Source organism: Rhinichthys klamathensis, unplaced genomic scaffold, assembly GCF_029890125.1.
Source record: "Rhinichthys klamathensis goyatoka isolate OS25496 unplaced genomic scaffold, OSU_Roscu_1.1 h1tg000072l_1, whole genome shotgun sequence".
NCBI classification, from domain to species: domain Eukaryota; kingdom Metazoa; phylum Chordata; class Actinopteri; order Cypriniformes; family Leuciscidae; genus Rhinichthys; species Rhinichthys klamathensis.
Window position 1 is genome coordinate 1,895,349 of NW_026606615.1, and position 23,797 is coordinate 1,919,145.

At 41.8% G+C, this 23,797-nt stretch overlaps 2 protein-coding genes across 5 annotated transcripts in view; one reads left to right on the plus strand and one right to left on the minus strand.

The window, feature by feature from the left end:
* Positions 1–12,327: 12,327 nt before the first annotated feature.
* vip (vasoactive intestinal peptide) lies at positions 12,328–15,003 on the minus strand. The gene is made up of 6 exons (XM_056250678.1): positions 14,854–15,003; positions 14,355–14,459; positions 13,556–13,660; positions 12,905–13,036; positions 12,685–12,793; positions 12,328–12,598 (listed from the first exon to the last, which is right to left on the minus strand). Coding segments are annotated over exons 1-6 (462 nt in total). The 5' UTR covers positions 14,856–15,003; the 3' UTR covers positions 12,328–12,589.
* An 8,497-nt stretch (positions 15,004–23,500) lies between these two features.
* The window catches only part of anapc1 (anaphase promoting complex subunit 1), a 115,789-nt gene continuing 115,492 nt past the window's right edge, over positions 23,501–23,797 (plus strand). For all 4 annotated transcript variants that reach the window (XR_008807103.1, XM_056250657.1, XM_056250658.1 and 1 more), the window contains exon 1: positions 23,501–23,704. The gene's annotated coding sequence lies outside the window, so the exon portion shown is untranslated. The remainder of the gene's footprint in view (positions 23,705–23,797) is intronic.

Consider the following 23,797-nt stretch of genomic DNA (forward strand, 5'->3'; position numbering starts at 1 on the left):
TGTTACGCTTCACGTTTGAGCTTCAGCAAGAACCAATGAGGTTCATTCTCATGTTACGCTTCACGTTTGAGCTTCAGCAAGAACCAATGAGGTTCATTCTCATGTTACGCTTCACGTTTGGGCTTCAGCAAGAACCAATGAGGTTCATTCTCATGTTACGCTTCACGTTTGAGCTTCAGCAAGAACCAATGAGGTTCATTCTCATGTTACGCTTCACGTTTGGGCTTCAGCAAGAACCAATGAGGTTCATTCTCATGTTACGCTTCACGTTTGAGCTTCAGCAAGAACCAATGAGGTTCATTCTCATGTTACGCTTCACGTTTGAGCTTCAGCAAGAACCAATGAGGTTCATTCTCATGTTACGCTTCACGTTTGAGCTTCAGCAAGAACCAATGAGGTTCATTCTCGTGTTACGCATCACGTTTGAGCTTCAGCAAGAACCAATGAGGTTCATTCTCATGTTACGCTTCACGTTTGGGCTTCAGCAAGAACCAATGAGGTTCATTCTCATGTTACGCTTCACGTTTGGGCTTCAGCAAGAACCAATGAGGTTCATTCTCATGTTACGCTTCACGTTTGAGCTTCAGCAAGAACCAATGAGGTTCATTCTCATGTTACGCTTCACGTTTGGGCTTCAGCAAGAACCAATGAGGTTCATTCTCATGTTACGCTTCACGTTTGGGCTTCAGCAAGAACCAATGAGGTTCATTCTCGTGTTACGCATCACGTTTGAGCTTCAGCAAGAACCAATGAGGTTCATTCTCGTGTTACGCATCACGTTTGAGCTTCAGCAAGAACCAATGAGGTTCATTCTCGTGTTACGCATCACGTTTGAACTTCAGCAAGAACCAATGAGGTTCATTCTCATGTTACGCTTCACGTTTGGGCTTCAGCAAGAACCAATGAGGTTCATTCTCGTGTTACGCATCACGTTTGAGCTTCAGCAAGAACCAATGAGGTTCATTCTCGTGTTACGCAGCACGTTTGAGCTTCAGCAAGAACCAATGAGGTTCATTCTCATGTTACGCAGCACGTTTGAGCTTCAGCAAGAACCAATGAGGTTCATTCTCGTGTTACGCATCACGTTTGGGCTTCAGCAAGAACCAATGAGGTTCATTCTCGTGTTACGCGTCACGTTTGGGCTTCAGCAAGAACCAATGAGGTTCATTCTCGTGTTACGCATCTCTTTTGAGCTTCAGCAAGAACCAATGAGGTTCATTCTCGTGTTACGCGTCACGTTTGGGCTTCAGCAAGAACCAATGAGGTTCATTCTCGTGTTACGCATCACGTTTGGGCTTCAGCAAGAACCAATGAGGTTCATTCTCGTGTTACGCATCACGTTTGAGCTTCAGCAAGAACCAATGAGGTTCATTCTCGTGTTACGCATCACGTTTGGGCTTCAGCAAGAACCAATGAGGTTCATTCACGTGTTACGCATCACGTTTGGGCTTCAGCAAGAACCAATGAGGTTTATTCTCGTGTTACGCATCACGTTTGGGCTTCAGCAAGAACCAATGAGGTTCATTCTCGTGTTACGCATCACGTTTGGGCTTCAGCAAGAACCAATGAGGTTCATTCTCGTGTTACGCATCACGTTTGGGCTTCAGCAAGAACCAATGAGGTTCATTCTCGTGTTACGCATCACGTTTGGGCTTCAGCAAGAACCAATGAGGTTCATTCTCGTGTTACGCATCACGTTTGGGCTTCAGCAAGAACCAATGAGGTTCATTCTCGTGTTACGCATCACGTTTGAGCTTCAGCAAGAACAAATGAGGTTCATTCTCATGTTACGCTTCACGTTTGAGCTTCTGCAAGAACCAATGAGGTTCATTCACGTGTTACGCATCACGTTTGGGCTTCAGCAAGAACCAATGAGGTTCATTCTCGTGTTACGCATCACGTTTGGGCTTCAGCAAGAACCAATGAGGTTCAATCTCGTGTTACGCATCACATTTGAGCTTCAGCAAGAACCAATGAGGTTCATTCTCGTGTTACGCATCACGTTTGAGCTTCAGCAAGAACCAATGAGGTTCATTCTCGTGTTACGCATCACGTTTGAGCTTCAGCAAGAACCAATGAGGTTCATTCTCGTGTTACGCATCACGTTTGGGCTTCAGCAAGAACCAATGAGGTTCATTCGCGTGTTACGCATCACGTTTGAGCTTCAGCAAGAACCAATGAGGTTCATTCTCGTGTTACGCATCATGTTTGAGCTTCAGCAAGAACCAATGAGGTTCATTCTCGTGTTACGCATCATGTTTGAGCTTCAGCAAGAACAAATGAGGTTCATTCTCGTGTTACGCAGCACGTTTGAGCTTCAGCAAGAACCAATGAGGTTCATTCTCGTGTTACGCAGCACGTTTGAGCTTCAGCAAGAACCAATGAGGTTCATTCTCGTGTTACGCATCATGTTTGAGCTTCAGCAAGAACCAATGAGGTTCATTCTCGTGTTACGCATCACGTTTGAGCTTCAGCAAGAACCAATGGGGTTCATTCTCGTATTACGCATCACGTTTGAGCTTTAGCAAGAAGCAATGAGGTTCATTCTGATGTTACGCATCACGTTTGAGCTTCAGCAAGAACCAATGAGGTTCATTCTCGTGTTACGCATCACGTTTGAGCTTTAGCAAGAACCAATGAGGTTCATTCTGATGTTACGCATCATGTTTGAGCTTCAGCAAGAACCAATGAGGTTCATTCTCGTGTTACGCATCACGTTTGAGCTTTAGCAAGAACCAATGAGGTTCATTCTGATGTTACGCATCACGTTTGAGCTTCAGCAAGAGGTTTGTTCTCGTGCGTCAAGCAGGTTCGGTTGAGCTTCTGTTCTCTGATCAATGTTTATAAGTGAATAAAAGCCTAAATTCAATCTGTTCATCATATAAAGCGATCAAGTCTCTTCGGAAATTATGACTAAACCGCTCAATTCATTTGTATTAGTTTTACAATCTCTTTATAAACTTTTTGAAGCGTCAAAGTGTCAGTTGTCAATGGAGGGACAAAAAACTCTCACATTTCATCAAAAACATCTTTATTTGTGTTCTGAAGATTAATGAAAGTCTTCCGGGTTTAGAACGACATGAGGGTGGAATTACAGCATTTTCATTTTTGGGTGAACTATCCCTATTATACGAATCTTACCTTTCATGCAGTGTGTAATAAAGCTGTTTGTGAATGTAAAAGGTCTGCAAAGTTTTACATTTACATTTAGTCATTTAGCAGACGCTTTTATCCAAAGCGACTTACATCTGAGGACTAACCAAACGAGTCATCGTGAAGAGACAATAACAACCCAAGAAGTGCTCAAAATACAAAGTTCAAACATTGCTCAGAGTAGCATAAACCAGACAAGTGAGGATTTAAGTGTTTTTTTTTTTATTTTTTGTGTTTTTTTATGTTAAGTGCTCACGGAAGAGATGAGTTTTCAGTTGTCTTTTAAATGCTGTCAGGGATTCTGCATTCCGAATGAGGGTGGGGAGATCATTCCACCAGCATGGAACCGTGAATGAGAATGTTCTGGAGAGTGATTTTGTGGCTCTTTGTGAAGGTACCATGAGCCGTCGCTCATTGATTGATCGTAGGCTTCTGGTAGGGATGTAGACTCGTAGGAGCGAGTGAAAGTAGGAGGGAGCTGAGCCTGTGGTCAATCTGTAAGCAAGTGTCAATGCCTTGAACTTGATGCGAGCAGCAAGTGGTAGCCAGTGCAGAGAGATGAACAGAGGAGTGACGTGGGCCCTTTTGGGCTCGTTGAAGATAAGACGAGCAGCAGCATTTTGGATCATTTGTAGAGGTTTAGTTGCACAAGATGGAAGTCCAGCCAGAAGAGCATTGCAGTAATCAAGCCTAGAAATGACCAGGGCCTGGACGAGAAGTTGTGTTGCATGCTCAGTTAGGAAAGGCCTGATCTTCCTGATGTTGTGCATTGCAAACCTGCATGATCGAGCTGTCTTTGTAATGTGGTCTGTGAAGGTCAGCTGGTCATCAAAGATTACACCAAGATTTCTGACCGACTTTGATGGGGTGATTGAGGAAGAATCTAGCTGGATAGTGAAGTCGTGCTGTGGAGACAGATTAGCAGGGAGGACGAGAAGCTCAGTTTTTGTCAGGTTGAGCTGCAGGTGATGCTCCTTCATCCATGCTGAGATGTCAGCCAGACAGCTTGAGATTCGAGCAGCTACTGTGGGATCATCTGGTTGAAATGAGAGGTAGAGCTGAGTGTCATCAGCATAGGAATGGTAAGAGAAACCATGTGCATGTATAATGGGTCCCAGTGATGTGGTGTAAATGGAGAAGAGGAGCGGTCCGAGAACTGAACCCTGGGGAACCCCTGTGGTCAGTTGATGTGCTTTGGATACCTCGCCTCTCCATGCGACCCTGAAGGACCTACCTGTGAGATAGGACTCAAACCAGTGGAGGGCAGTTCCAGTGATGCCCAGTGATGAGAGAGTGGACATAAGGATCTGATGATTCACAGTGTTGAAGGCAGCAGACAGGTCCAGGAGAATGAGAACTGAAGATTTGGAAGCAGCTTTTGCGATCCGCAGGGCTTCTGTGACCGATAGTCATGCGGTCTCGGTTGAATGGCCTTTCTTGAAGCCAGATTGGTTGACATCCAGCTGGTTGTTCAGAGACAGGAAAGATGATACTTGGTTGAAAGCAACTCGTTCAAGTGTTTTCGCAATGAATGGTAGGAGAGAGATAGGTCTGTAATTCTCTAAGAGTGATGTGTTTAATGTTGGTTTTTTAAGCAGTGGAGTTACCCGAGCCTGCTTAAATGCTGTAGGAAAAGTGCCAGTGTGTAGGGATGAGTTGATGATGTGTGTGAGAGCTGGTAGAAGTGTGGGAGAGATGGCTTGTAGAAGGTGTGAGGGGATGGGGTCTAGAGGGCAGGTGGTAGGATGACTGGAGAGGAGAAGTTTAGATACTTCTTCCTTGGTTAGTGGAGAGAAAGAGGAGAGAAGGTTATTGGCTGTGGGAGTGGTTGGTCTAGGTTCCTGTGTGTGTGGATTAGAGAACTGACTGCTGATAGTTGTTGTTTTGTTAGTGAAGAAGTTAGCAAAGTCATCAGCAGTTAGTGAGGAGGTGGGTGGTGGTGGAGGTGGACAGAGGAGAGAGTTGAATGTCTTGAAAAGTGTTCGTGTGTTAGGGGCGGTGTTGATCTTGTTGTGGAGGTATGAAGATTTTGCAGCGTGAACATCAACAGAAAAAGCAGAGAGCAGAGATTGATACATACTCAGGTCAGATGTATCATTCGATTTGCGCCATTTTCTCTCCGCTGCTCTGAGTTTGGTCCGGTGTTCACGAAGAACCTCAGATAACCAAGGGTTAGAGGGAGTGGCGCGCGCTGGCCTGGAGGAGAGAGGGCAGATAGTGTCTAAAGAAGAAGTTAAAGTGGAGCATAAAGTATCCGTTGCGGTATTCACATCCAGAGATGAGAATTTTGAGGGTGAGGGAAGAGAGGAAGACACAGCAGAGGAAAGATGGGAGGGAGAAAGTGAGCGGAGGTTTCGTCTGAAAGTAACTGGTAGGGGAGTTGTTGGAGTGTGGATAGTGAGTTGTAGATTGAAAGTAATGAGGAAATGATCTGAAACGTGGAGAGGTTTCACTAAAATGTTGTCTGTGATGCAGTTGCGTGTGTAAACCAGGTCCAGTTGGTTGCCTGACTTGTGAGTACCTGTGGTGATGAGCCGTCTGAGATCGAATGAGGCTAGGAGAGAGATGAAGTCTGAGAGATCAAAGTGTGTGTGTATACTAGGCTTACTTGGCGTGTATAAAGTGTGTGTGTATACTCGGCTTACTGAGAGATCAAAGTGTGTGTGTATACTAGGCTTACTTGGCCAGTATCTGGAACCTCACAAACTCTGTTAGTCATTTTCGGAACCATTGCAAAACTTTTGATTAAAAATACTGTACTTTCATTTGCAACCTATGCACATTATAACCTGACAGAAGAATGTTTATTCTGATTATTAAGTTGACCTATTTTTTAATCATTGCTGTCTTGTATTATATCACCCCTTTTCTCTACACTGAAAGAAATAACAACATAAAAATGGTAACATCTAATTTGTATAGGTTAAATCAGGTAGAAATCACTATTTATGGTAACAATGGCAGGTTGCCACTTTTTACAGTGTACGTCTATAAGATTTTCTTCCCTTCAGTTTTCTTAAATGTGTCATGTGTCCTATTCGAGCTGTTCCCTGTGAAGTGAGGGGCACGTGTGATGTTTATCATGAATGACTGGCATCTGTCACATGACTGGCGTCAGGTCTCTAAAGGTCGACTCCTGTCACTGCGATGGTCTTCAACTCGCACTGCCACCGGCCCCAAGGACAGCAGATCCGCTCTGCTGCTCACACACACTCACACTCACTCCAGAAGAGTGTGAGACTGAGAGATTCATTCAGCAGAAGATGTTAGGAGCATGCAGGACAGAGGTTGAAGTGGGAAATGAGTCATTTCCATATGAAATGCTGGTTGTCCTTCATTGTTGTGATCCACTATAGCGTAAATTTCATCGCTACAGTACTTTTCCTCCCCCAATTAGCATAACATGATTTACGGAACATGTAGATTAATAGACGGTCTTACGTGGCTGCATAATTCTGTTAAAATTAGTTTTTGTGCATGATAACTAAAACAATTAAACCTCTAATTTTTTTTCTAAAGATGCAGCACTCTGTTCTCATCAAAATGGAGAAACACAAATCATGTTTTTTTCCAAAATTTGGTTAAATTGTTGTTTGGGATCAATAATATATATATATATATATATATATATATATATATATATATATATATATATATATATATATATATATATATATTATTTGCGACAGAAAATAATTAAATTGATCAAAAAATATTTTTATTTCAAATAAATGCTGTTTTTTTTAACATTTTATCCATCAAAGAATCCGAATCCTAAACACACACACAAACATGTGTGTGTGTGTGTGTGTGTATATATATACAGTATATATTTATATAGCATGGTTTTCAATTTCAACATTGATAATCATCATAAATGTTTCTTGAGCAGCAAATCATCATATTAGAATGATTTCTGAAGGATCATGTGACACTGAAGACTGGAGTAATGATGCTGAAAATTCAGCTTTGATCATTTTAAAATATATTCAATCAGAATTTTTTTTTTTTTTTTACAATACTCACAGTTTGTATTTCAGATCAAATCAATGCAGCCAGGTGAACATACCGGTAAGAGACTTCTTTCAAAAACATCACCAACCCCAAACTTTTGAACGGTAATGTAATTTGTATGTCTTGAGGAAGCTTGTTTAGATCATCCTTACCTGCTAACAAGTATGAGAAAGTACCATGTTTTAGACATGATACCATGGTAATGTCTTGTGTTTTTGGACATGTCCTATGATAGAACCTTGGAGTAACATAATATCTAAATATTGTAAAAAAAATTTGTAACACTGTATATTATCTGAATTCTTAAAGCAACAAAACTGCAAATGTGTACAGGACTAATGTGGCATGTGGAAAAAAGGGCAATGCACAAACAGACACACTCACTAATGCTCAAAACAAGTGGTTCCTGGCCAGCCATTTCTATGTTGAATCATTTTAAGTGGTAATGCACCCATTATCAGAGTGGAGCTGGTCAGTGTAGAGTCTATCCATCTATTTTTACCTGCTGTGGTCAGCAGGCCCATTTAGCCATCCGGTAATGAGAGCTAATGAGCTGGCCCTCTCCAAACAGCCCTGGGCAAATCACATAGCATCTGATTTGCAGCACAACAATTCAATAGCCAAAGATTAAGGCTGGTCACCAGAGTCTCAGGGGCCGTTTACACGACACCGTTTTCAACTAAAAACGGAAAACTTTTTATGCGTTTTGGCCGTTCATTTACAAGACCACAAAGTTTTGGGGGCCTAAAATGCAAACCTTTGAATACAAGTTTCAAAGTGATTTAAAAAAAATAATCATACCGTGAAAATCAACAAAAACGCGAATTTGTGAAAGCGCTGACGTCATGCGCATGCGTATCACGTGTTCAATCTATTGGCATCGCCAACTACTGGCCTAACAAGAATACAGCGTTTTTAGTCGTTTTTGCGGGGACCATTTTGCAAACGTTGTCGTCTGTGCGTGAAAAGCACAAAGGAAAAACATTTCCGTTTTTTAGTAGGCTACATTGTTGTCTTGTAAAGATGCCCTGAGTATTCACATCATACCCGTTGAGTTGTGGAAATAAGATCGAGAAATTAATCTGTAGGCCTATTGGGATTTAGTAAAAGAGCAACAAGTCTGTTCTATACTGACCATCGTATTTAGCAGAATTAATATAGAGTATACTGTTAGGGTATAGTACACTCTCAGAAAAAAGGTACAAAAGCTGACACTGGTGCGTGTCGGAACAAAGGCACTTTGTACCTTAGTTCACCCCAAAATGAAAACTCTGTCAGTAATTACATTACATTACATTTACATTTATTCATTTAGCTGACGCTTTTATCCAAAGCGACTTACAATTGCTATATACACTCACCGGCCACTTTATTAGGTACACCTGTCCAACTGCTCGTTAACACTTAATTTCTAAGCAGCCAATCACATGGCGGCAACTCAGTGCATTTAGGCATGTAGACATGGTCAAGACAATCTCCTGCAGTTCAAACCAAGCATCAGTATGGGGAAGAAAGTTGATTTGAGTGACTTTGAACGTGGCATGATTGTTGGTGCCAGAAGGGCTGGTCTGAGTATTTCAGAAACTGCTAATCTACTGGGATTTTCACGCACAACCATCTCTAGGGTTTACAGAGAATGGTCCGAAAAAGAAAAAACATCCAGTGAGCGGCAGTTCTGTTGGCGGAAATGCCTTGTTGATGCCAGAGGTCAGAGGAGAATGGCCAGACTGGTTCGAGCTGATAGAAGGGCAACAGTGACTGAAATAACCACTCGTTACAACCGAGGTATGCAGCAAAGCATTTGTGAAGCCACAACACGCACAACCTTGAGGCGGATGGGCTACAACAGCAGAAGACTCCACCAGGTACCACTCATCTCCACTACAAATAGGAAAAAGAGGCTACAATTTGCAAGAGCTCACCAAAATTGAACAGTTGAAGACTGGAAAAATGTTGCCTGGTCTGATGAGTCTCGATTTTTGTTGAGACATTCAGATGTTAGAGTCAGAATTTGGCGTAAACAGAATGAGAACATGGAACCATCATGCCTTGTTACCACTGTGCAGGCTGGTGGTGGTGGTGTAATGGTGTGGGGGATGTTTTCCTGGCACACTTTAGGCCCCTTAGTGCCAATTGGGCATCGTTTAAATGCCACGGCCTACCTGAGCATTGTTTCTGACCATGTCCATCCCTTTATGGCCACCATGTACCCATCCTCTGATGGCTACTTCCACCATGTCACAAAGCTCTAATCATTTCAAATTGGTTTCTTGAACATGACAATGAGTTCACTGTACTAAAATGGCCTCCACAGTCACCAGATCTCAACCCAATAGAGCATCTTTGGGATGTGGTGGAACGGGAGATTCGCATCATGGATGTGCAGCCGACAAATCTGCGGCAACTGTGTGATGCCATCATGTCAATATGGACCAAACTCCCTGAGGAATGCTTCCAGCACCTTGTTGAATCTATGCCACGAAGAATTGAGGCAGTTCTGAAGGCAAAAGGGGGTCCAACCCGTTACTAGCATGGGGTACCTAATAAAGTGGCCGGTGAGTGTATGTCAGAGGTTGCACGCCTCTGGAGCAACTAGGGGTTAAGTGTCTTGCTCAGGGACACATTGGTGTGTCACAGTGGATTCGAACCCGGGTCTCTCACACCAAAGGCATGTGTCTTATCCACTGCGCCATCACCACCCTCATGTTGTTCCAACCCCGTACGACTTTCGTTCATCTTCGCAACACAAATTAAGATATTTTTGATTAAATCTGAGAGCTGTCTCACTCCTCATAAGCTTCTAAGGGATCGAAACTTGCCGGCCCAGAAAAGTTAAAGACATCGTTAAAATAGTCCAAGTGACTAAAGTGGCTTAATCTTAAAGGAGAACTCCGGCGCAAAATGAACCTTTGGTCTAATTACACATTGTTACCTAGTCAACCGTTCTCTGAGATTTGTTTTCATGATTATCGAATGTAAAGAGTTTTATCTCTAAAAACTGTTTAATATATAACGCTATAGGGCATAGAGTCATGGCAAATAAAAATCGCTAGTTAAAACCACTAACAAGGCTCAAAATAGCCCCACACTAACACGGTAGCGTAATGAGGGTCCCTACCTGAAAACCGAAGCATTGAGAACTTTGTCAGAGTCCAGACAGTTTAATAAGAAGATACTTTATAAAGACAGTCCACTTCGCGTATACAGGCAGGAGCCATCTTTGAAAAACAGTCTCGACCAGTAGAACTACGAATCATTTTGCGCCGGAGTTCTCCTTTAAGTTTATCAAGCGACGAGAATACTTTTTGTGCATCACACACATGACCACTGTCGGCCAATAGTGAGCCTACGTGTGACGTACAGCACAGAAGTACGTCACACGTACTGTGTAGAATTAGAAAAATGACAATGTTTCTTAGTGAAGTTATATATAGCCCATTGCTAACAATAAATGTTCATATATAAATAGAGCATATTATGCAAATACAAGTTTTGGTGCATGAGTAATTTTCAATTAGTCATCTCCATTTTTGCATTTGCTCCTAGTAAGTGCTGTAATGATATAAATCCAATGTGACAAATTAAGGCCGAACACATAATATTTCGTGCATGTTTTTTTCTGATTGTTTGTTATTGTTCCATTCAGTTTGATTTCTGGCATTTCCAGGAAGATGGGATGTGCAACTGCCACAAGGATTACAAATGACAGGCTAAAATGACACATGCATTAAGAGAAGCACGGCCACAGAAGAACACATAACAGCCTCTTCAGTTACCTAAGCCAAGTAGAGCACTTCAACAATAACAACCTGGCCGACCAATCAAAAGAATAGGGCACTCATTGACAATAACCTAAGCTTAAAACTAAGCTTTAACCACGCTGTTAAGAATCAAACGTTTGTACTAACCTTAACTTTAACCCTCACTTTAACCCTAACTCCATTCATATTTCCAACAGAAAAACACAAACCTAACTATTATATATATATACTATTAACCTATATATATCAAACCTTCATCATAGCTATAAATAGCTTGCAATGCATAAAAACACATGCACATGATAAACAAACGTAATATTTAGTGACAGCGCATTGTTGACTGGCTCAAACACTCTAACACTGGCACTGGACCATCCTTATTTTTGAGCTCTGACCACTTAGCTGTCTCTTTCAGATATTTATATCAGTTATAGTTTAATTGGTACAAACCAAACCATTTTTCCAGACCAAAGGACGACTCTAAATAAATCTAATTTGACAGACAAGGCTAATTTTGGCAACCAGAGTCCCATCTTACAGTGCATGTCATCTTATATAACGGCTTCTTTGGCATTCCATATCCTCTGACATTTATGATTCAAATTTCCAGAGCTGCCTTTAATGCGTTGTAGACGCTTAGTCACAGGCCGGCTAAAACTAATGACCGTTTCCTTTCGGAAGTTCTCAAAATAAGACTTTGAGAAGACCTTTAACAGGAATGAATGATCGCACACCTTTTGCTGTTTGATTAGGTGGAAGAATGGAGAGCGGACAAACCCTTCTGAATAGATCTGTCTCCATCATAATCATCCTATGACACTCATACATCATTACAGCTGTCTGTATGTTAACCATACTTTTCTAAAAAGTGAGTGCTATGCAATATTTAACATTTTTGTCTTGCTCTGCACCTGTGCTCCTTAAGTCCAATTTATCTGTATTTTCAGGGATGGAAACATATGGCAGTCATAAGTCACAGAAATATAATTGAGACAGTTTGAACATTCTTCAAAGTAATGGCCCATTATTCTGAATGGCTGTCGGTGGAACCAAACGTGATCATGAATCAATTGTAGTTCATGGTTAAAGTTTGTTTCACGCTTGTGGCCGGACCAAGAGCAACATTGAAATTGAGCGCACTCAAGAATTGTATGGCTCTTCAACCTTTTATTATACTTTGAATGGCAAAAATAAAGATTTCCAGTGCCTGACCCTCCCAAACCCAAATGATCCCTCTAGAGTTAGAATTCACACAGAAGCAACATCAATATTTGTTCTTACAAAATAATTCAATTTACAAAAATGCACGGAGATACATCATCATTCGAGATATTTCACGGGTCCAATCAGCAGTCTTCAGGTCCAAATATGTGGTTCTCTTATTGTACCAGTCCGGGGCTTGTTTCAATGCATTTATTGATCTACAATTTACAGGAAACATGTCAAAGCAAACGTGTCGGTTCCAAGGCCAAAGCACACTATGTACATCTTAAAGCTAACATCTCTCATCAAAGTTTAATTTCTATGTACAGTGCAAACATTTACTTTTTCTTTTTCTTCAACACGTTGTTTTAGTAGTATGCTGATGTCCTATACTAGACTGTGTAAATGGAAAACCTATGATGGTCAAGGAGAGTTGTTTTCTTGCCTTCAAACCCACCTCAGAGCGGCTAGAAGAGAAAAGATCAGTGTTTAAATGTACTTGAAAACCAGACTGCTGTTAATACAAAGCAATGCACGTCTCCATCTAACTTACCAACGGTATATGATTCAGAAGTCGGTCTACAGTGACGTCATCGTAGCTCTCCCGATACGAGGTCTCTCCGCCAGCCGATTCCTCCTGCATGCTGGGTGGGTCTTCTTGACTAAAGAAAGGAAAAAACACCCTTTTAGTTGTTGAACACCACAAAACATGTTCTTTGGTTCAGAGTATTAGCATGACCCTCATGAAGCAACAACATGCTGGTGCTTTATACCTTCTCTTCCCTGTTAGGACAGAGTTCAGATATTTCTTCACCGCCATCTGCTTGCGAAAGCGGCTGTAGTTATCTGTGAATATTGCGTCTGAATGACGCTTCATCGGCGCCTGGTCTTCCAGCAAATCATCACTAAAATTGCACAAAGAAACACGTCAGATATATGCATTTCATTCCTAGCAGTTCGTTTGACATTTAGCATTTACTTTTATTCATTTGGCAGACCAGTCTTACAGGATTATAAGATTGTACGGTATATAATCCTATGGACATTTTTAGATTGATCAGAGTCATATGGATAAACAATCCATTAAAGCAGAAAACATCTTTCTTTGCATCTAAATTTGGTGATTATATTGAACGATAATCAAAATATAATTCCTGTTACACCAAGTTTAATTGATCTGTCTCCTTATTAGATGATCTGATTTCTTCTCTTCCTATTAAAACATCTCAAAACTCTTTCTTCTAAAACCAGTCTGAGATAATGGATGGTTTTAGTTTGCCATCAAGTTGGTTTCCACTATTCAGGTCTGGTTTAATGGTTTTGGGACCAGTGAAAACCATCGAATCCCCTTAGGCTGGTTCCAGCATGGCTATGGATCATGTTAGAGACCCGAATGCATTGGCATAAAAAAAGGGTTCATGTACCTGACTCGCTTTCCAATCAATGACTCCAGGTACCGTCTGGCAGATAACTGTCCGAGAAGTTTACTGTATCCGCTTGTGAAGAGCCCGTCTGCGTGTCTTGTTTCTCTGCACAGACAGAACCAATCATTTCACAACTGCAATAACCAACTTTACTCTAGAAACCAGTGAATGACAGTCTATTTCAGTTGCTCTTATAGCACTAAGTTGTAATAAAAGATGCTTGTTTTAATTATATGAAAGCTTTCGAGCAATGTCTGTCTCAGTTTCCATCAAAATTCCAGTTAAACTAAAAACGTAAATATTCTAAAAGCTTCTTGAAGAACTCGTAATTAAGATTCTATAAGAACTATTTTCCCGGAAACTATGGTTAACATGGTAATTGTTGCATGTTTGTGTAAGAGCTACTAACGATTTCAAGCACTTGGAGGTGATTTAAATAACTTACGAATACAGACATTTTTAATTTGGTTGCCTATTTGAAACAGCGTGTAAACTAAATCGGTATTTCCCTACTTGATTGGTTCATACATTACAGCGTATCAAAAATGTATTTTACCTACTTAAATATCCAATAAGACAACATAAATAACTTTCTTTTCTGTCTTTACCGTGTTTTTATTTTAAATCGTCTTTCTTGTTTTCTTTTCTGATGCGATTCAGTCACCTGCGCGCGCACTGCTCTGATGGCGCGGACAGCGCGCGCTCATATTCCGATATATATCCTAAAATGCTTTAAAACCTTACAAAGGAGTTAGGAATTTTGTTTAATTCGCGTGCTTTCAAAGAATAAAGCTCTTACCTCATGGAGGCGAAGGGTAAACTTAAGGTCCGGGCATATAAAACACTGGAGAGAGTTATGAAGAGCAAAATCTGAGAGCCGTTCCTCACGAGCATTGCTTTACACCTGTGCATACATGAATACATACTGTGATTTAACATTGCATTAATTAACAATCACATGTAAATGCATTTTAAAGCTTGAATGCAATTGTAAAGGCATTTGCAAAAACTAACTTAAAATGTGCACTCTTTTCCGCATACATCATAATTAAAAGGGGCTTCTTTATAGAAGATATTTCCATTTGATACATTATAAGAGTTTTTGCTTTGCCTAAAACAATTTAAGATTAGTTTGTATAGAAAATACTAATTAAGAAAATATTACTTAAACTGTTTCAGTGGACATTAATTAATGTATATGCCAAGCAATTTCTTGAGTTTTTTAAATAAAACTAGTCTAAATGAATGTAAAAAGTGACTATGGTAAATGTACAAATATTAAAATCAAAGGAACTTACATGTGCGATGGTGATGTGATCCGCGCGCTGATCGGGGTCCTGAAATGCCTCCAGTCAAATCTCCCAAAGTGACCAGGTGGTTTTTAAAGTTCCTTTTCGCGGTCTTGTGTCTCTTTGAATAGTCTCACCCCTCGCCCCGTTTTATATGTCTGAATACTTTCCATCAGACAGGAAGACAATCAGATCTGATTTGTGTTAATACGTCACGAAGAAAGTCCCATTGGGATGGATGTGTTCGTCATTGGTCGGCAGGCACACTTCACAGACACACACACACACACTGGTGAAATCAAGTTTGTGATTGCTCAGAATGTTTTGTGTCATTCCTGGTGATTCATTTATTGGATATTTGTTTGCATGGATGCATTTTTTGGTAAAAGAAGAGATGAAACAATAAACATGAAACATGAAACAATAAACCTAGCATGACTTCCCAAGTAAAAAAATAATTCCTGCACAAAATTCCTTTTTTTTTCTCCTAAATTTGGAACTGATCTTAAAAACCATTAAAGGGAATATTATATGGATTTCTACACAAATAGTTTTTTATATATAGATGGACAGAAAAATTGATAGATAGAATGATAGATAGATAGATGTATAGATAGATAAATAGACAGATAGATGATAGACAGAACAATGGATAGATAGAACGATAGATAGATAGAACGAAAGATAGACAGATAGATGATAGACAGAACAATGGATAGATAGAATGCTAGATAGATGCTAGATATATAGATAGATAGATAGATAGATAGATAGACAGATAGATAGATGATAGACAGAACATGTCATGATTCTGCCATCAGGTCTGTGAGTTCTAGTATTTTGGCAGGATCATGACAGACCCATGTTCTGTGTGCAAGCACATGGCCTTGTGTTTTGGTCATGTGCTTGTGTTGTCTCGTCTCGTTACCCCGCCCCCTTGTTATCCTGATTCTGTCATTAGTGTTTCACCCATGTCACCTGTTATGTTTGATTAGTCTTCCTATTTAATCCCCTTGTGTTTGCTGTCTTGTGTCGGTTCATTGTTATACGTTGATCGTGAGTACCCTGTGTACATCTAGTCATTGTTAGCATCTCTTGAAGTCTTGTTTGTTTTCTTGTTCATTTGTTTCCCAGTTTAGTCTAGTCAGTCTGGTATTCTGTGTTCCATCTGTTTTGCCCCCTCATGGGTTTTGTTTTCCTGTTTTTGTCATTAAACCGTGTCTTATTTTATACTGTCTGCGTTTGGGTTCATCTCCGTGTCTCACCGTGACAGAATGAACCGACCCATTCTGAACCCAGCGGACAGTATGTCATCCCCACTAAGACAACAATCAGCTGACCAGGAACTATGGTGGCAGTCAGCTATCAACGACAGCAAGTTGGGCAAGCTTCCTTTCCCTCCCCAGGGAGAGAGGTCCCTGAGAGGATATGCTCAGGCCGTGGAGGCAAAGAGAAATCTTTTACCGGAGAGCCTGGTTAACCGTTACCTCATCGCGGGTCTCAAAGTTCCTCCACCTCTGGCGGAACGGGAGAGGCTGGCCCACCGCCCGTTCCGGGACATGGTGGACTGCTTGGTTCGTCGGGAGTCACAGGGTCCTATGGTGTCGTCACCTCCTGCCTGTCTGCCGGTGATCCCGGAGGATCTGAGGTTAGGCTTCGTGAGGCTTGGAGAACAGACTCGTCCCAGTTCGACTCCCAAGGCATCATCGGCTCCGCGAATCAGGAGGAAGAAGAGGAGACCTGCGTCTGCCCAGCCAGAGCCAGTTCACGTCCCGTCTGTCCAGCTAGAGACTGTTCACGCCCCGTCTGCCTTCCTGAGCTGGGACTATCTGGAGCGTCTGGCTCGGATCTTAGAGAGGCCGGTGTTCGGTGTTTCGGAGCTGAACCCAGTGCCCGTTCCAGAGCCCGCTACGGCAAGCGCTGTTCCAGAGCCCGCTACGGCAAGCGCTGTTCCAGAGCCCGCTACGGCAAGCGCTGTTCCAGAGCCCGCTACGGCAAGCGCTGTTCCAGAGCCCGCTACGGCAAGCGCTGTTCCAGAGCCCGCTACGGCAAGCGCTGTTCCAGAGCCCGCTACGGCAAGCGCTGTTCCAGAGCCCGCTACGGCAAGCGCTGTTCCAGAGCCCGCTACGGCAAGCGCTGTTCCAGAGCCCGCTACGGCAAGCGCTGTTCCAGAGCCCGCTACGGCAAGCGCTGTTCCAGAGCCCGCTACGGCAAGCGCTGTTCCAGAGCCCGCTACGGCAAGCGCTGTTCCAGAGCCCGCTACGGCAAGCGCTGTTCCAGAGCCCGCTACGGCAAGCGCTGTTCCAGAGCCCGCTACGGCAAGCGCTGTTCCAGAGCCCGCTACGGCAAGCGCTGTTCCAGAGCCCGCTACGGCAAGCGCTGTTCCAGAGCCCGCTACGGCAAGCGCTGTTCCAGAGCCCGCTACGGCAAGCGCTGTTCCAGAGCCCGCTACGGCAAGCGCTGTTCCAGAGCCCGCTACGGCAAGCGCTGTTCCAGAGCCCGCTACGGCAAGCGCTGTTCCAGAGCCCGCTACGGCAAGCGCTGTTCCAGAGCCCGCTACGGCAAGCGCTGTTCCAGAGCCCGCTACGGCAAGCGCTGTTCCAGAGCCCGCTACGGCAAGCGCTGTTCCAGAGCCCGCTACGGCAAGCGCTGTTCCAGAGCCCGCTACGGCAAGCGCTGTTCCAGAGCCCGCTACGGCAAGCGCTGTTCCAGAGCCCGCTACGGCAAGCGCTGTTCCAGAGCCCGCTACGGCAAGCGCTGTTCCAGAGCCCGCTACGGCAAGCGCTGTTCCAGAGCCCGCTACGGCAAGCGCTGTTCCAGAGCCCGCTACGGCAAGCGCTGTTCCAGAGCCCGCTACGGCAAGCGCTGTTCCAGAGCCCGCTACGGCAAGCGCTGTTCCAGAGCCCGCTACGGCAAGCGCTGTTCCAGAGCCCGCTACGGCAAGCGCTGTTCCAGAGCCCGCTACGGCAAGCGCTGTTCCAGAGCCCGCTACGGCAAGCGCTGTTCCAGAGCCCGCTACGGCAAGCGCTGTTCCAGAGCCCGCTACGGCAAGCGCTGTTCCAGAGCCCGCTACGGCAAGCGCTGTTCCAGAGCCCGCTACGGCAAGCGCTGTTCCAGAGCCCGCTACGGCAAGCGCTGTTCCAGAGCCCGCTACGGCAAGCGCTGTTCCAGAGCCCGTCGCCGTGAGCGCGGCACCCAGTCCTGTCCCGTCACCAACCATGTTCCCCGTCAGAAGTCCCCGGACTGTCTCCTCGTGTGTCCCTGTCTCTACTGCCCCCGGACTCCCGTTTGTTTCCCCCGTCATGGTTCAACCTAGGACTGTTTCTCCGTCTACTCACACCACTCCACCCAAGTCCGTTCGGGTCCCCCGTCCTAAGCCCACACCCTGTAGTTCCAAGATCACCGTCCCGCCCACCCACCCTGGATTCTCGCTCAAAGACTCTGTTGTCCCTCCGCCTCCCCTTCCTTGTTTATTTTTTCTGATGTTTCACCCCAACCCGGTCATTGTTCACGCTTGTATGCCCCTGTTATTATTTGTCATGTTTTGTTGGGTCTGGTCTATGTCTCTGCCAGTCTTGTCCCGCGTTTAATGTCTCCTTAGGGAGCGTCTGGTAGCCGCTCTTTAAGGAGGGGGTACTGTCATGATTCTGCCATCAGGTCTGTGAGTTCTAGTATTTTGGCAGGATCATGACAGACCCATGTTCTGTGTGCAAGCACATGGCCTTGTGTTTTGGTCATGTGCTTGTGTTGTCTCGTCTCGTTACCCCGCCCCCTTGTTATCCTGATTCTGTCATTAGTGTTTCACCCATGTCACCTGTTATGTTTGATTAGTCTTCCTATTTAATCCCCTTGTGTTTGCTGTCTTGTGTCGGTTCATTGTTATACGTTGATCGTGAGTACCCTGTGTACATCTAGTCATTGTTAGCATCTCTTGAAGTCTTGTTTGTTTTCTTGTTCATTTGTTTCCCAGTTTAGTCTAGTCAGTCTGGTATTCTGTGTTCCATCTGTTTTGCCCCCTCATGGGTTTTGTTTTCCTGTTTTTGTCATTAAACCGTGTCTTATTTTATACTGTCTGCGTTTGGGTTCATCTCCGTGTCTCACCGTGACAGAACAATGGATAGATAGAATGCTAGATAGATGCTAGATAGATAGATAGATAGACAGATAGATAGATGATAGACAGAAGAATGGATAGATAGATAGATAGAACGACAGAATGATAGACAGACAGAGAGAAAGAAAGATATATAGATATATATGAAGATAGATGATAGATAGATAGATAGATATACAGAGAGATTATTTTAAACAAACATAAGCGAATGGATATGATTAAGGATATCTTTGCACGGGCTACTGTAGTCTACCCTCATCTTAACCCCGGTTCAATCCCTTTGCTAACAGCATCATTCTCTGCATTAAATACATCACTGCCAAAATAATGAACAAACATGGTCAGTTGTGGAGAGCTGCTAGTGACATAAACCAGACTCTTTTAAAGCATCAACACAGGAAATGTTTATATGCATAAGTGTCCACTAAGACCCTAGAGATGGTTGTCCTGATCACTCATTACTTTGAAAAGTCGTCATTTATTCTCAGCAATATTATGTTAGCCGTTGGCCTCGCATTAGGACTGTCCTCATTGTCCTGGTTTACACATTTCTCTGCAGTAACAGTGACCACTCGACCTGTGACCTGAACAGCATTCTAATGATTTGATCTGGAAGGCTGTTTTCTGGGTCTGGATGCTTGTGGATGAAGAAGTGATTAATGAGGGAAGCAGATTGCAGATGTGATGCCAATAAATCAAGTTGACAAAAACAATTTCAGTCTCTGTTCTGTGTTCACTCTAGCATCTAGACAGAATCTAAGTGTGAGACTTCCTTTATCTGGATCAATTAGATGGCGTAGTTTAATATAGCGTTAGGGAGTTGTTTAAATCCGTAACACCAAATATGAGCAATAGAAATAAAGATGCTTGACTTAACAAACTGCAGGTTCAAGTCTCATGTGATTTCCTGATCCCCTTCCCTCCTTTTCTTATCGTTTCCTGTCGTTGCTTCTGTCAAAAAAATTTAATAAAACGTCTTTAAGGACCTCTAACAAACTGAAAGGGTTTTAAGAAATTCTAAATGAATCAATATGTTGATGTTAGGCTTGTAATATTTAGTTTATTTATTTGTCTTGAAATTCATATAGAGGAAGAGTCAGTTCTGATCTGTCAATATCTTTATACTGCGGCCCAAAAACCCTGTGACGGATCAGTTAGACAAACCCTTAAGTGCATCCAGATTAATCCAGTAAATACATCTGTATATCTGGCCACACGGAGGACATTAGCTTCAATAATGCTATCAGAGCATCATTAGATCTGTAATCAAAGCTAAAGACAACAGCATCATCCTCCCGAGACCGTCACTCCTCTCGGCCAATCGCATTAGGGGGTTTATTTAGCGTAGTACATGCAATTCAATCTAAATTATATTTATTTAATGATAGAAATGCATTTAAAAAAGAAGTACATCTATCTATCTATCTATCTATCTATCTATCTATCTATCTATCTATCTATCTATCTATCTATCTATCTATCTATCTATCTATCTATCTATCTATCTATCTATCTATCTATCTATCTATCTATCTATCTATCTATCTATCTATCTATCTATTGTTCTATCCATCTATCTATCTATCTATCTATCTATCTATCTATCTATCTATCTATCTATCTATCTATCTATCTATCTATCTATCTATCTATCTATCATCCATCTATCTATCTATCGTTCTATCCATCCATCCATCCATCCATCCATCCATCCATCCATCCATCCATCCATCCATCCATCTATCTATCTATCTATCTATCTATCTATCTATCTATCTATCTATCTATCTATCTATCTATCTATCTATCTATCTATCTATCTATCTATCTATCATCCATCTATCTATCTATCGTTCTATCCATCCATCCATCCATCCATCCATCCATCCATCCATCCATCCATCCATCCATCCATCCATCCATCCATCCATCCATCCATCCATCCATCCATCCATCCATCCATCCATCTATCTATCTATCTATCTATCTATCTATCTATCTATCTATCTATCTATCTATCTATCTATCTATCTATCTATCTATCTATCTATCGTTCTATCGTTCTATCTATCTATCTATCTATCTATCTATCTATCTATCTATCTATCTATCTATCTATCTATCTATCTATCGTTCTATCTATCGTTCTATCTCTATCGTTCTATCCATCCATCTATCCATCCATCCATCCATCCATCCATCCATCCATCCATCCATCCATCCATCCATCCATCTAGAATGGAAAAATATTGTACACAGACACATTTATGCACAACTGAATAATTAACACTGATTGCCATAGAATATTTCAAGCCTCTGTGTTGTCCTATGACTAATAGTTTCATCTTTGCACACTGACTGTTTTCCGTACGTCATCTCACACATGAGCATCACGCAGTTTCTTCCCATTGCCCATGCTCTTGAGTCGGACATGGATGTGACAGCTCTCAGTCATTGGCGAAATATTTTCTCCACACAACTCTGTCATATTGTGTAGTTCTGCATTCGATATTGCCAATTTAACTAAAGTTAGCTGTGCATGCAGTGGAAAGACTCGGGTTTAGTAATACACAGAAACAATCTGAGGTGGTGCTTCCCATATGTGTGAGAGGGAGGAGTTTTATTGAAAAATAATCGAGTGAGATGACAACACACATTCATTCAGTCACACACTATCTAGTGTACATTAGGAATCTCTGCAAGTCTATAGAGGAACCGTGCAACCTTTATTCTCTATATTGAATTCATATTGATCTCAACACATCCATCTCTATTGTGTCAGAGTTTATGGGAAATAAAATGCCTTAAATTCAATACCACCTCAGAACCTCTATTGGTTTCACTCAAACAAAATCTATTTCTCTGTTGATTGCAAAACAAATATACATATCAAAATATGAATACCTTTTCTACAGCATGCATAAAAATAGTACAATGCTTGCATCAAATGTCAAGCAAGTTTTCTCCAGAGTCACTACTATGTTCTTCTGTGCCATGACAATTCAAATTCAACTTATTATGACCAGCAGCCTTGGAGAGCTAATAGAAAAGTGTTATTAATAATCTGTGGCTTTAGGTTTTAGTGTGCTTGTTGCTATGCAATTGTTTTGTTCATGATTAAGAAATCGCCAATATTCAGAGAATAAATATGGGTGGTATTCGAAATCATAGCTATGCAATAAAAATATTTATTTATTCTTTTATCAACATTACATACAAAATATTTTGTCATTATCATTTGTATGAAGCTGTAAAGCAGATTTGTGGAGTTTAACATTTACTTAAATTCATTTAGCATACACTTTTATCCGAATCAGCTTACTAATGAAGAATACAACAACATAGTCGATTAATCCTAAGAGGCAGTAACATCAGAAGTGTAATCATCAGTGCAAATAAAAATGAATCAATATCTGTGCTGTCCCGTGTTAACATGAATGTCTTTATACAGGCACTCACACAGACGTGTAGGCTATTACAGGGTAGTAAACTTCCAATGGGGGCTCAAGATGTCTTAAAAATTTAAATAAATAAATATTTGAAAGACTTAACAAATTAAATGGCCGTAATTTTAACCCTTACGTTGTTTTGAAAACCCTATAACACCTGTGATGCTCCCTGTCAAAAATGACCGGCCTTTTAAAAATGGCTTGAAAATCGCTCGTTATGCCATATTATCACCAATTATTGGATTCAATCTTTTTGTCAACTTTTCTTTCAATTAGCACAGGTTTTGTATTTCTTTTTGGAACTGATTGATTGTAGGCCTCATTGATCTGAGCTTATGCACCTCAGTTTTTGGGTGAAAAAAGCATTATTTGTGGACAATTTTGTCAATATTCAACAAAATAATTTGCGCTGTTTATCTCATAGCTTTATTGTTGAACCAGGAAGTTTGTTTTGTACAAAATGGAACAAAGTCCCACTTGTGGGTGTTCCTGGTCAAAAATGACCGGCCTACAACAAAGAAAAGCGTATAAAATCTCTTGTTATTGCTATTATCACCAAATATGGGATTCAATCTTTTTGTCAACTTGTTTTCTTTCAATTACGACAGGTTTTGTATTTATTTTTTGAAAATGATCGATCAAAGGCCTCATGTAATGGTCATATGTAATTTAATATTTAAATATAGATCTCGAACTAGCATTTAACATCTATTTAATATTCCTATTTTACATTTTATAGAAAGATAGGGGTACTGGCCACCTGTCCAGTGTTTTTCCCTGCTTTCAGTCCACATACCATACAAAGGATACAAATAAAATATATTATTTTCAATGTTGACACCTTTCTTAAAGAAAAATACTGCCAAGATACTGGTTTTTTTTTTTGGACATGCACCACGAAATTATTATTATTTTTTGGCCATATACGTGATAATACTATGGTATTGTGTAAAGTACCATGGTAATCCACGGCATGTATCGAAAAACCAAGCTAAAGCCATGATACAGTGAATGATAGCACCATCACTTTACCTTGTAGGCCAGACAGATGCGTGCGAAAGCGCTTCCAGAACGCAGCTCTCTGATTGGTCAGAAGTTCGGAAGTGCGTCACGGGATAACAACATGTCCGCGTTCATTTGAAACAGTGTAGTGTGCTCTGCTCGATCGGTTTTCACTGCATACTTTGATGTGTTTGTATGTTGGGCTCAACAAGCAGGCGATTGCAGTGGGAGAGGCATCTGTCAAAGGGAAGGACCGCACTCCAGGACAGGAAGATCGACTATTTGTTATTAGCAGGTGAAGATTTGAGCGGATGTTAGCAGTAACTTAGCTCGGCTGCTAATGCTGACAGGATGACAGTCTAACTGAAATATAGAAAGTTTCGTGTTT

What these genes read in the sequence shown, in the direction of transcription:
- vip (XM_056250678.1), bottom strand. An exon ending in TTACCCTTCGCCTCCATGAG is followed by an intron (nt 13,661 to 14,354) that starts GTAAGAGCTTTA and finishes CTGTCTGTGCAG; the next exon opens with AGAAACAAGACACGCAGACG. An exon ending in TTGATTGGAAAGCGAGTCAG is followed by an intron (nt 13,037 to 13,555) that starts GTACATGAACCC and finishes GTGCAATTTTAG; the next exon opens with TGATGATTTGCTGGAAGACC.